Source organism: Gallus gallus, chromosome 19 (genome assembly GCF_016699485.2).
Source record: "Gallus gallus isolate bGalGal1 chromosome 19, bGalGal1.mat.broiler.GRCg7b, whole genome shotgun sequence".
NCBI lineage: Eukaryota > Metazoa > Chordata > Aves > Galliformes > Phasianidae > Gallus > Gallus gallus.
This window is the reverse complement of record NC_052550.1, coordinates 10,001,713-10,015,244: the sequence shown is the minus strand read 5'-3', so window position 1 is coordinate 10,015,244 and position 13,532 is coordinate 10,001,713. Positions and strand designations below refer to the sequence as shown.

At 57.2% G+C, this 13,532-nt stretch overlaps 1 protein-coding gene across 2 annotated transcripts in view; it reads right to left on the bottom strand.

Annotated features, from left to right (window-relative positions):
* RAP1GAP2 (RAP1 GTPase activating protein 2) overlaps positions 1-12,404 on the bottom strand; it is a 51,308-nt gene extending 38,904 nt beyond the window's left edge. The window contains exons 1-3 of one of the 2 annotated variants that reach the window (XM_046902425.1): positions 12,236-12,404; positions 10,173-10,289; positions 537-572 (exon numbers count right to left, since the gene is read on the bottom strand). In XM_046902425.1, coding sequence (XP_046758381.1) covers positions 537-572; positions 10,173-10,289; positions 12,236-12,285 — 203 coding nt within the window. In that variant the 5' untranslated portion in view covers positions 12,286-12,404. Of the gene's footprint in view, positions 1-536; positions 573-2,966; positions 3,155-10,172; positions 10,290-12,235 lie in introns of those variants that run through there. The other variant, NM_001031478.3, reaches the window with a different exon arrangement.
* Between the last annotated feature and the right edge of the window lie 1,128 nt (positions 12,405-13,532).

Sequence of the window (13,532 nt, the reverse complement as noted above, 5' to 3'; positions counted from 1 at the left end):
AGAGAAACCACATGAGCAGTTACCCGCACACGTTACCTTGAGCCCAAGGGAGGCTCAGCCAGAAGATTTCTGCTCTAGCACACCGCAGTGCTAACAGTGCTGGGAGCCGTGGGAGCACTTGCGGAAAATCCCCCACCTGGGAAGTGGGATTGGGAAGAGACAGGGGCTGACACGGGGTGTCCCTGGACCTGGGGTTGGCTTTGGTGGTGAGACCTCCAAGAGAACCATGGCCACATGGACACGTTCTCGGTGAAGCATGCTGGGATGCCTGGAGCTGCCTGGGTGCAGCAGGCTCCATCCCCATGCTCTGAGACAACACCATCATCACACCAGAACACCTCACCCCACCTCACCACAGATGCAGGATGTGCTCGGTGGTCTCCCAGGCAGTGCACAACAGGACAGCCCCGTGGATCAGCACCAGCACCAGATGGAGATGGCCAGGGCTGGGAACAAACCCTCCCCACTCAAAGCCAGCCCTGCCCGCCATGCACTTTGCAGGAAAATGGTTTATAAGAGAAGAGTGCAGTACTTACTTCATCTTCAGGCTGGCCAGCATCGTCTTGTCAATCCTGGGGAGAGAGCAGAGCAGTTTTATTGTGGGCACAGGGCTATGCCTATGCCACCACAGATCCTGCTCACGTGCCCATGTTCAGCCCGAAGACCCGAGATACAAACCCTGCCCACACACAGCCCAGCTCATTTCTGTACTTCCCTCTTGGCTCTTCCATACAGGTTCAGTTTTCCCACCATGCTCCCAAATCCACTTACCCGTTCTCAGTCTCCCCCCGTGCTCCACTCTCCAGCCCCCCCCACAGTCTGTGTGTGATGAAGACAGAGCTGAGACACCCCTGTGCAGTGCACCAGGACCCACACCAGACCCCACAGCCCTGCAGGAAGCCCAGGACACAGTAAGGACCCACAGTGCAGCAGGGCCCGATGCTGCGGTGTGGCATTCCTTGCTTTGGTACTGGTGATAAATGACAGTCCCCACAGAATTACTGTGGTTAAAACCATATTAATATTAACTGATGCAAATCTTTATAATGTCTCAAAATGCAAAATGATGTCTTCTGGCAGTAATTGCAAGTGTTGCAATATCTGCCACGTGGGTTAGTTCCCTATCTTTAAAACCAACAATAACAAAAAGCCAAAAAAACGTAATTCCGAAAGCCCTGTTGTGTGAGCTGCAACCACAGTGCTGCAGGAGCTCAGCTTCCGTCCCGCAGCGCCACACCTCCCCATCACCACAAGGCCACAGCAGCAACAATGCAGGACTGTGTCCCCACGGTGCCGTGCTGCAGCCTGAGCTGTGCCACCAGCCCATGGGGGAAGCTTCTGCTGCCTCATGGGGAGGGGGAAAAGAATAAAAGAATGAGAAGGAGCACCCTCTGTTCCACAGCTGCACACTAAGTGAGCATGGGGTGCTTGGTGTGGGGCAGCTGCTCCGGTGGCACCGCGCTCCGGCTGCAGCCCAGCTGACAGCATGCATGTGCTGCATGGCACCGCCGCAATACCCCATCCCTGGGGCGTGCAGTGCTGTGTCAGAGCACAGGGAGCCCCGTGTGCGCACACTGCTCCCACGTCCGTGGGAACGGATGTGGCCGGTAGAGAAAAAAACAAGTGCTCTGAGTGCAGGGCTGCGAATAGCAGCTGCAGCCCAGGCAGGGCGCAGGGTGTGCCGGCCGGCTCTGGGGCTGACTCCCTGTGCTGCCACAGGAAGGGCGTGCGGCTGTGAGAAGCGGGCAGCTGGGCTGGGGAGCACTGCCTGCACTTCTCACTGTGCAGAAATTGATCCCGATATTAGAATATAAGAAAAGTTGATGCTGCTCCCTGATCAGCCCACCCCCAGCGCTCCAGCGGCACGCAGCCATTCAAGGATGGCACACACTTTTCCTGTGCTGCTCACCGGTTAGCTGTTATCTCTTCCCTGCAACTGTCAAAGCAAAGAAGGGGAACGGAGCAATGCCTGGATCACCCCACGTGCCCTGCAGAGCAGAAGGCAGTGGGCTCCTCCTGCACTTGTGCCACCTGACTGCTCACAGGACAAGTCCAGCACTGCCACAAACGGCAGCTGGAAGGCAAAGCCACAATTCCTTCCCACTGCAAAACAAGCCCAAATGTCACAAAACTTATTTACAAATAAGTTAATCAGAGCACTTCCTTGTAATTTCTACATCTAGGAAAACAAACATGCAGCAAAACACCTGACTCCAGAAGGCTTTGCCAGCCCTTGGTGAGTTTGCTGCCATCCCACACCACATCTCAGTTACTCAGGACTTCCCGGGGGCCCAGGCAGTGCAGCAGCCACCAGCACTCCTCCCCAAACAACCACTGCCTATCGGGCAGCACAGCGCCAGGCAGCGGGAAGCAGCCACATACAGCCCCGGGAGGACACCCTTCTGTGTGCCAACAGAGCTGCCAAGCTGTCAGCCCAGCCATCAGCTCCCAGGGCTTGACCATAAACACAGCACTGCCCTGAAATGGCATAAAACAACTTAGCGAGGAAAAGAGGAGGAAGGGCAGAGGAAGAAAAGTGCTGTTTTCTTACAACCTTTCCCTATAGATCAACACAACTCTTAGAAAAGTGACACAAGAAATACAGCATTCCACTGAGATTGGTGCATGGGTGGCAGCGACAGCGCTCTGTGCAAGGACAGTGGGTGCAGGGAGGGACCAGGGAGGCCATCAATGGCTCCAAGCCAGATGGGATCACCCCATGTGCTCCCAAGGCTGCTGTGAGCACTGTTGTCTGGGCAGTACCCACGCGGTGAGCAGGGAGCTGACAGCCACAGGGTGCCCCACAGGTGCTGTCCATGGGAGCTCTGCACCAGCACAGCAGCAGTGGGAGCAGCGCGCCCTCCCCAGCAGCCCCACACTCCCAGCAGCAGTCAGGCTGTACCGTGAGCTCCCAAAAGGGGAAGAAAAGCTGTGAACAAGCAGGCGCTGAAGCAAAAGCCACCCACCAGCCGTAGCCACCAAAGGAGACGCTGCGCTTCCTCTGGAACATGGTGGCTGCTCGGCGCTGCCGCGATGCTGTGGCCGGGGGACGCGGTGGCCGTGCTGGCAGCATGCTGCACGGGGCGCACAGGGGACTGCCGCTTCCTGCGAGGGCGGGGGACCCCGAGGCCGCCAGGTTGGCCGCCCCACGCCTGGCTCCGAGGCGCATGCACATGCACACACCCACCAGAAAGTCATTTCCTTTTTTTTTTTTTTTTGTGACCTCAGGCTTTTCACAGCCTTATGCACAAACATTGCATTTCTCCTAACGGCCGGAACCACGCGGCACCGCAGCAGCGTTTGGCACCGCAGCGCAGCGGAGTCACACTGGAGGTAAAACCAGCAACTGTGTCACAGCTGTGGACACCCGCACAGCCACTGCAACACAGCACTGCCATGTCATGCCGGCAGTGACACCACCTGCCCAGCAGCTCCATGGAGCTCACACCCCACTGCTGGGAGGTTCGGGAACCCCAAGCATGCTTCCAAAAGTCTCAGCACTGCAGAAGCCAGAGCAAACCCAGTGCACCCTATGGGCTATGGGACAGCACGCACAGTGCTACACAGAGGCACTCAGATTCTGCCTGATATGGGAAAGGAGGAGGAAATAGAGGACTACAGAGAAAAACCACATCTAGGGCAAAAGCCCAGACTGTAATCCAGCTATTCCAGCCCTCACTTTTCTGCCCACATTAATCTCTCCTTGAAGGAAAAGATATATGATGAAAATCCTTTGTATTTTAAAGCTCTTAAGGACATTTGTTTAAAAATATAAAATCCAAAGCATGCTGCTGGCTTGGAAGCTGCAGCCCAGGCATCACAAAGCACCTGGAGCACACAGTCCATGGAGCACATTCCTCCCCAGCCTCCTGCTCCACACCAAACCTTTGCTGCTGCAGCAACACAACGCACTCACTTCACTCCCTTCGGTCACGCCTGGCTGACACACACCAGCTGATCCCTGCCCAGAGCTGCACACCATTTCCATGCCTGAGCACAGCAGCGGGAGCTTCCCCGCATGGCTGAGCTCTGCACTGCATCAAAACAACGTGGCTGCAGCAGCTCCCACACAGCCTGCAAACACCGGCAGGGCAGGGGTAGCCATGGGAAGCCTCAATCCACAGCTGGCATCACATCAGAAGCAACTCTGACAGCAAAGGAAAACATGAACTCTCCATGTAGAAATGTGCTTTTACAATGCTGTAAGCACCAATTACTGCATCTCACTCTGCCACCTCAGTCCCTGTGTGAACTCACTGGTTTGGAGCTGCAGGAGGCATCAGGCAAACAGCGAGGGCTGCAGGAAGCAGAGCAGTGAGCACGCAGCCCTGGAGCCCCATGAAAAACACAAAGTGAAAGGCAGCATTTGGGCCGAGCAAAGCCTAGAGTTATCCTGACATGGCAACCAAAGCTCTGCAGGGCTCTGCCTGCTGCCCTGTGCCCATCAGCATCAGTTCAGCCCCATGGGCACCTCCCTGCTGTGTGCAGGGCAGCACCTGCCCAGGCAGTCGCAGTCTACAGCACAGCCAGGAGTTTGTCTGCAAGGACACATTCCTGCTTTGCTCCTTCCCTCCGAGGTAGCTCATATGGCTGGGCACAACAAACAGAGGGAAAAAGCCTCCTCCTTTCAGAGCAGGTGCAGCCATATCAGAACTGATCAGCCAGATCCAGGAAACAAAAGCCTAGGGGAAGGTGCCTCCGTGGTGCCATCTGCATGACACAAAACTACAGCCTCCCAGGGGATCTCCAGCAGAGCACATTGCCCAGCTCACCACACAGCCCCAACCCGCTCTTCTTCAGGCACAGGGATGAGCATCCAATTGTTAACAAGCAAACAAATACAGCCAAGCCCTGCTGGAGCTGTGGGACCTGGCAGGCAGGAGGTGCCCAGGTTTTCAGGTGGCTTCATGGTGGAACAGCAAGAGCAAGCAACAAGGGAGCGAGATGGGAGGGAGGAGAGGACACAGTAATAACAGTGTGCTGACAACTGCGTGACAGTAAAGCTTAATGAGTACAAACTACAGGGTTGATCCTGTTTACAAAGGGAAGCGCACTGCCAGCCCATGCTGGGGCCGCGGCTGCTTGGCAGACCTGCTGGGGATGAAGCTGGGGTGGTGGGGTAGCTTCCAGCACCTCTCCCCTGCCCAGCTGTGCCACAGAGGAATGCAGCAGGGTGAGCTGCATGGAAGGTAGCCCAGAGAGGCTCCAGCTGTGCCTGCACCAGCCACCCTCAGAAACATGCATCTGCATGGAGATCCCAGCTCCAAGAGCTCCTGGGGCAGCTGCACGATTCCACGGCCCTGCACAGCTCCTGGCAGCACAGAGTGCTCGATGCAGTGACAGTACCTGAGCACGGGGTCTGCACAGCACAAAGGGCCCCCATGGCAGAGCTGGGTTCTGTCCAGGAAGGGCAGCGCAATTCTTCCTTCTGCTGTGTGGGCTGAGGGAGATGGATTGCATCATTAGTGCTTTAATATTGCATGTGGCGCACTGAGGGCATTCATCTTTCCATTATGGTTCTAAGGAAGGTTGTGGGCACCCAGAAATATTAGATTTTGTCCTGGCAGGAAGAACAAGCTGCGCATATCAGCAGCCTCAGAGCAAAGGAAAGGAGTCCGAATTACTTCTGACTCAGTACATGGAATATTTTTAACAGCAATGCTGCTGGAGTAAGATGAAGTGAGGAACTCAGTGACTCAAGCAGCAGCGTCCCACAGAGGCCAGGCCTGCAAGTGTGGCTCTCCAAGGCAGCCATCCCCCACCCGGCAGCACTGCAGTACCAAGCGGTGCCACGGCTCTCACCAGCAGTGAGCAGGGCAGCTGCCTGCCCCAGCAAAGGGCAGCACAGCACTGACAGCCGCACACCCACCGGGCACCCTCCTGCTGTGAGGAATCTGAGGGCCTCTGCCAGACGGAGCCACTCTGCTCCTCGGGAGCAGAAGGAACTGAGCTGCACCGGCTGTTTATCTAAAGCCCGCTTGTTAAACTCATTAGGGAAGGCTCATTACATCCGAGGTTTAACTGGGAGGATCAGCCTGAAACATAGAGCAATAATTGCACACACATCCAGACAGAAATGGAGAGCTAATTCCCAGCAAAACGCTCAACTGGCCAGAAAATAGTGAGGAAGCTCAACACGTGCATTATCAGCAGCCTGCGAAGCATTTAAGAGAGGCAGCCTTGCCCCAGATGCTCCTACCCAAGGAGCAGACAGCAGTGGGAAAACTCCCACCAGAGGAGGACGAAAGTGGACAAACTGTGAGTCCTGCTGCTTCCCCCGAGGTGGGCAGCAGCACCTGCAGCTCCGGAGCTGCACCCGGCAGAGCAGGGAGTGCACGGCCCGATTCCTGCAGCAAGCAGACGGGAGTGCGACCGCAGTCTGCAAAGAAACTGTGGCAAGACAGAAAAAGAACTGCTTAAACTGCAAAGCAGGGCAGGCACAATGTGGGGGTGGGAGGAAAGCACGGTATTAGACTGGAGCGCATTTGGGCTTGAAGTTAGGAGTTTATAAGCTTTAATACAAACAGTCCCTGGAACCGCTCCCTAAATGGAACCATAAGGAAGAAGCCATCCATGCAGTCCCACATGCCTGCAGCCCCCCTCCTGCGCAACGCACTCAGGAACACCCACACCCACTCCCCCCAGTGCCCAGGAGCAGATGGCTGAGACGTGGCTGCCTGCAGCCAGGAGTGCTGCTGTGAGATCAGGTTCAGGCAGCAATCGGCACTCGAACTCAAGGCCAAACTTGTACATGGCTCCATCCAAATGCTGCAAGTAGGACACACCAGGTTTGGATACGAGCTTGTCAAGACCTTGCTAGACCTTGCCAACATCACCTGGATTTTTCCACCATTTTGGGCAGGTTTGCAAGATCTGGGCTAGATCCAAATCAGAATGAAGAAACAGCCTTCTGGTTGGCACCCAACTTGGAGGCAGATGTTAAGCATAAGCAGGGATTCATCTGCCCCCATGAAATTGGAAAGAGGTCTGGGGAGGATGAGCTGTTTTTAGCTCCTGAAAAAAATGCCTCATGGTAATGTTGCTGCTGAAGCCCTGATCCTGTTTCCACAGCAGCCGCTAAGGATGCGCAGAGCAGCCTGGCTGCAGGTGGAGGGCAGCAGCAGCAGATGGGCTCCGAGCACCCCCAGACCCACTGCCACACAGTGCTCACGGAGATGGGGGGAGGAGGGAGGATGCCATGTCTCAAAGAGAAGAGCGCTGCTGCTGTGGTTGTCACGAGCTGCCCTTTGGGAGGAACCCACAGCAAAGGGAGAGGGAAATGTTTGTTGGAAGCGGCACACACAGGGAGGCCGCCTGCCGTCTGGAAGCACAGCTCTTGCTGAATCCGAATTTAGACCCGCTGGCTTGTTTCCAACTCTCCATAAATCACACTGTGGGGACAGATATTGTGTCCCTTGTGCTCCTAAAGCAACAAGCAGCCTTAAATAAAACAGTAGAGCCCGGAGTATGCAAAAGATGAGGAAGTAAGGCAGCACACAGCAGGATCCATCTCACACCCGTGCACAAGGATGCCAACAACACGCAGCCCTTACAGCCCCATGCCAGGCACCACTTGCTCTGCCCACAGGGGTGAGCAGCACGAAGGAGGCACCGCGCTGTGCCCATGGGCATGGTGCCTCCACCCCAGCACACGGAGCAGTGCAGGGTGAGGATGCCTGGGTACACAGCATGTCAGTCTCTTCCCTCGTCCTATTTCTGTCAAATAGAAGCTCTGCGGGCTCCCCAGCAGCAAGGTGCCCTGCTACAGGCAGGACAGTACCCCCCAGCCCCACCAAGAGCTGCTCAAAGCCCCCACCAGCCACCACAGTTCTCATGAGCAGAGCACCAAGAAGCCCTTCTGAAGTCACCTCCTTTGAATTTTCAGCATTTAACATAAGCACTGGCAGTCACTACACCAAGAGATCGTCACACAGAGGGCACGTTCCTGGTGAGCAGGAGGTGCCCCTGTCTCCATCCCCGGCACAGAACACCCACATGCCTCCAGTGCTCACTGCATTATTTAAATGCAAACAGAATTGTGAGGAATTTCAACAATAGCTCTCCCAGCTGCGCCTCACACCGACATCCAGCCGAGCCCATCCCGGATCAAAACAAGGAGCCACGCAGACCTGAATATCTCCTGTCAGAGGCTTACCGTATAGATCTGCATCCCAGTCTCCACATGCTATTTAAATCCTTCCATGTACTACGATTGCAGTTCAGATCTGGAAGGACTCGGAGCACCTTACCTTGATTTCCCAGCTGCTCCCTCTATGCACAATTAACACTGCAAGCATCAGCGTCGGATGAGCGCAGAGAAACAGATTTCTCCGCCCCGCGGCAGCCCGGGGCGCAGCTGCAGCTATGGTACCGTGGCTGGGGGTGCTCCGCTGACAGAGGCACCGGCATGGGGCGGGGGGGGAGGGGGGAAAGGGGGGGCGCAGCCATGCTCTGCAGCCCCACAGTCCCCACACTGCATCACACCGCTCGCTGGGGGCCGGGAAAGAGGAGCTCTGGGCAGTGCATGCAGCTGCTGCTCATGGGGCTCTGCAGCATCACCAGGTGACCCCGGCAGCACAGCTGGGGGCTGTGCCCACAGACCTCCCTGCAGCTGTCAGAGCAGAAGGACTGCTTGGTAAAGAGAGGCAGAAAAATAGGAGGGAAAAAAAAAAAAGAGAAAAAAGCCCCACCATGCTAGAAAATGGAGCAAAAATCTGCGAATTCCACTGTAAAGCACATTTCAGCCTCATGTGAGCCCCTCCATCTGCTGTGGCTGAGCTGTAGACAGGCTGCATCCAGGCAAATAGAAGAGCTCCCAGGGCCAAACTCTGGACCCTGAGGAATGAAAGGCAAAATTCCTGTTCCTCCCGATGGGACAGGTTTGGGGCCACCCTTTGAGTTTATGGAATTTGCCCCAGACTCTTCTGAGAGTGCAGACATTCACATACAGGCATGCTGTCACACACCAGCAATCCCACCGAAATTAAATGAGTTTTAAACAATGGCAGAAGTTACAGGTGTGCACCAGGGGGATCGGAGGGCAGAGGTCTTCAAGCTCAGATGTGGAACAAAGAGCACCGGTGTATGCAGAACTGCGTCGGGCTCCACATCCTCATCCATCTGTTAAGTGCTGCTCAGGTGAGACTGATGAGCACTGTGACGTGTGTCAGTAACAAAGCTAACAGAATATCCACGACACCAACCCTCCCTGCGATCACCCACCCTCCTGCTCAGCTTGTCACCATCACCACACAAAGAAAGAGCTCCAGCAGCTCGGGGCTGTGCCCGCTGCCCTCTGGTGCAGAACATCCCCCGGGTGACCCCCAGCACAGCTCCATGCCATTCCCTCAGGCCCCACCATGTCCCCGGAGAGCAGAGCCCAGCACGGCCCAGCGGATCGCTGTGGGTCACCTCCCAACCCACTGGGAAATCAAATCAAACCCATGGAATTAACTCCAGCAGCACTTAACGCTAATTATAAATTACATTACAAGCATTTAAGTTCCACATGATATATGTGCCTGGACACTGAGATTAATGCAAACTTTGATGGCAATTTGCAAAAACTCATTAAAAAAAAAATCAATAGCAATCATGGTGAGTTTGACTGTTCCCACAAAGCCTCTCTGTGGCACAGGAATCCCCATCTCGGGAAGCAGCTCGTGCTCCAGCCCTTCCGCCTCCTCCTCCCAGTCCCGCTGTGTGCCTGCAGGCAGCCCCCACCTGTGGGCAGGCATGGTGCAGGGGCCTGGTGGGTTCGGCTGGCAGGAGAAAGGCTTTCAGCACACAGCCACCCAGAAAGGGGCTGTCCAGTGCTCCTCACGAGCAGAAATGTGGATGCGGTGCTATATGTTCCTGCAGGCCCACCAGGCTCTTATGTGAATGACGTTTTACCACCACTCAGATCTAATCCAACAGCAGCACATGTGGCACCAGAGGCAAACAGAGCCCTCACATATACCCACAGTGTGGCTTCAAGACGCATTTCCAAGGTGTTATGAAGGAAAGACTTTAAGCAGTGAACAAAATCACGGTGTCAGAGCATACAGTCTCCCAGAGGGATCGCATACAGCTGCACCAGGGCTGGGCAGCCCCTGGATCCCAGCACATTTGCTCAGCAAAGCCGGCGTGTGCTGCGTGCAGTGGGGCGAAGCAAGGCGCAGTGCCATTACCTGCTGGGTGAGCCCAGGTCGGCGCGGCTGACGATGCGGTGCTGCTGGGGGGAGTAGAGCCACTGGAAGGCCGTCAGCGTCCTCTCCTCGATGCGGAACCGGCCCTCCCTCACGTACCTAAAAATAACAGTGAGAAAGGCTGAAATATTTATTAGCACGGTGCTGTCGAGAGAGGGAGATGCAGGGTACAGGGAGCAGCTGGCCCAGAAACACTGCTTGCAGTTGCAAGTCAGGCAGTAACAATAGCAGCATGTTCTTTTGTGAAAGCAGCAAAATTACAAAATCAGTACCCCACCTGAGCCTGGCCCGGAGCCTCACAGCGTTCCCACAGCCCCAGCCAGGTGCCATCCCTGGAGCAGCACCCCCCGACATCCCCCCAAAATCCCACTGCAGCTCCTCGTGCACAGAAAGGCAAACAACAAACAGTTGCAGAGCAGGGGGAGACATTTCCCCAGGAGTCCGAGGCACAGCACTGCTGCCCAGCGCCCCTCAGCCCGAGGTGACAGCCAGCACCCCCAGCACTGTGCATCCCCACTGCCCTGCTCACACGCGGGTGTGCTGAGCCCCAGCACCAGTACTGGCTGCAGGAGCACACAGATGACTTCCTAACCTTGTTTCGAATGCCAGGCCAATGTTGAAGCTTAATGATAATCAAGTTATGAATCAATGTTTATTATTTTGATTAAAGAAGACCATGCTCTCCATTACGTGAACAAGATGCCCGTGCCTGCCATTGTTCCCATCTTCCAGCACAAAACTCCACTGCCTGCATCTCAGCTGTGCTTCACACAGCCTCCTCTGAACATGAAATTTCATCAGCAAGTCATTAATTATTTAAAGCCTCTGTAGCACCAATTGGGGATGCACACACACACACACACCTGGAATTTCACTTCCTGTGCCCATTAAATGGGACAAACGGAAGCTAAGAGGGAAGAGGAGCCTGGAGGTACTGCCTGGGCACGGCACAGGGCAGCTGCTCCTGGCAGAAGTAAGCGGGGGAGGATCCCGGAGAGCCCCGGACAGACCGAGTTGCTGGTTTTCCTGGAAGATGGAAGCGAGGGCTCTACAGTCCTAATGCTCTCTGACAGCTCCTGCATGTGATACTGTTGCAAAAAGCAGCAACACGCAAAGCAAAACGTCTTTTGGGAAGGAAGGAGAGGGTGAAGAGGGATGGCAGAACAGACAGGTCAAGCAGCCGTTACAACATTTTGGGTTTAAGTTTGCAAGAAAAGGTGCAAACTTGGACTGCCAAGGAGAAGGAAAAAAAAACCCCAGATGATTCCCCTCCGCGGTGGCTGTCAGGCAGCCCCAGCCCCGGCCCCAGCCGCGCTCCCCGGACGTGGGGCAGTCCGTGTGCCGCTCCCAGCACTGCGTCACCCCCCGGAGCCGCTCCGTTCACAGCCTGGCACAGCTACAGCGCCCTGCTCAAAAGTCACACGCCTCGAACGTCACAAACTACACAATTAAAGATACAAAGATACAGAGAAAGCTCGTTCCCAACGTCAGCCTGCCCCAGCGGATCTGGCCGCTGCCATCGCTCCATCCAAGGAAGGAAACAGCGGGTAACCGCGCTCCACCGCTGCCCCGGCACCCCTGGCTCCCTAACAAGAGCCACGATGCCCCCAAAGCATCCGTGCCTGTCCGCGAGGCTTTCCTGGTGCAGCTACAACAGCCGAGCACGCGTCCAAGCAGAACGCTGCCACTGCCGCTGCTTCTCCCGCGCGGGACGGGGGCAGTTCCCCAAACCACAGAGCTCTGGGACGGGGAACGCCTCCGACCCTCTCCCTCCTCCGCGGCACCACAGACGCCGAGTGCTGCCCGAGCAGCCGCAGCTCTGAGCTGTGCCGTCCGCGCGGGGCCGCGCCGTACGCCCGGAGCGCCGCAGGAGAGCTCGGTGCCCGACTGCCGGGGCTGCACGCGCACAGCGAAGCGCCCGGAGCTCCCCCAGGCGCCGGGATTCCCCTCCTGGCACCGGGACAGCCCCCCCCACACAGCGACCCCTGAACCGACCCCACGGAACCCCTCCCGGCTGCTCCCGCGGCCACAACACGCGCACCCACCAGCGCACCAGCTCCCAGCGCCGCTCCCCCTCCGCTTTGCCCGAGGCCATACCGCCGCGCTCGGAACTCCGCGCCGCAGGGTGAGGTGAGGCGGGGCGGAGCGGCAGTGCGGGAGGCGCGGACCCCCCTCCAGGTGCGCGCGGTCGGCGCGAGGCCGCTCCGGTTACGCAAAGCGTTACGCAATGCCCGCGCGGGACATCGGCGCGAGCCGCGCAGCGACGCTTCGGTGGGAGCCCCGGTTTGCAGACTGAACTTCGCGAGACGTCGCCGTTCCGTGCTGCATCCCGGCGCACAGCTGCGCCTGCGGGGCAACGCGCCGTCCCACCTCCCGGGCGCGTGAAGCACCGAACGCCGCGAGTCCTCGGGGTCCGCGGCCCGAACCTCCGGGAAGGGCTCCATCGGATACCGACGTCCGTCCGTAGGAGCAAACGGCCCGGCGTGCAGGAGCGTCAAATGAGAGTCACTCTCCTCCAGAAAGCCCGCACCGCTCTTTGAGCGCTGGTTTCCTTCCTGCGGTCCCCGGAGCTGCTGTCGGTGTCGGGCGGCCCCTGGTGCTTAGGGAACAAACGGGGCATCATTCCGAAGTGGTTCAAATCGCTCTCAGAGCGGTTTCTCCTAAGGGATGTCCCGGCCCCAGATCTCTGATCTGTAAGAACAGTTTTGCAGGCCTGGGAGACCGAGAGAAGAGGCAGCGCCCCAAAGGGGAGGTCGGTCCCGGCCCTTCCCACCCATCCGGGTTCCCCCACGCTGGGGCTGCCCAGAGCTCTGCTCGGCCGTGTAGGAGCAGCTGCTGCAGACACCTCTCAGATGAGATACGGTCAGACCCCATTGTAAACACTGAGCTGATAATAAATGTACTCAAACTCAAGCTTTCAGCTCTCCAGTGCTTTAAGGAGCTTAGTTTCTCGAAGCAGCTAGCAGGCACACACACGCACCGTTCCAATTCAGCTGAAAAGCAGCATGCGAGGCTAAGTTAAGCTCGAGTTTTTACATGAAATACATTCAGAATTCCCCCAGCAATTTACGCGGGGCTGAGGGCCGGCCCTGCGCTGAGCCGCCGGGGGGCACTGCAGGCACGGAGCTGCGGAGCCGCGCCCCGGACAACGCCCGCAGAGCCCCGCAGCGCCCGCGGGGAGTGGAGCTCTGCTGCGGGCGGCCCCGGACCGCTCGGGTAACAGCCAGAGAAGGCGGGGGGCGGCGGGAGGCCGAGTGCTGCCGTACTCCCGTTGGAAGGCGTCTCGGTGGGCCCATTTGGGTGCTCGCCAGCAGATGGTGGCACCAACCGCCGCTGTGCGGG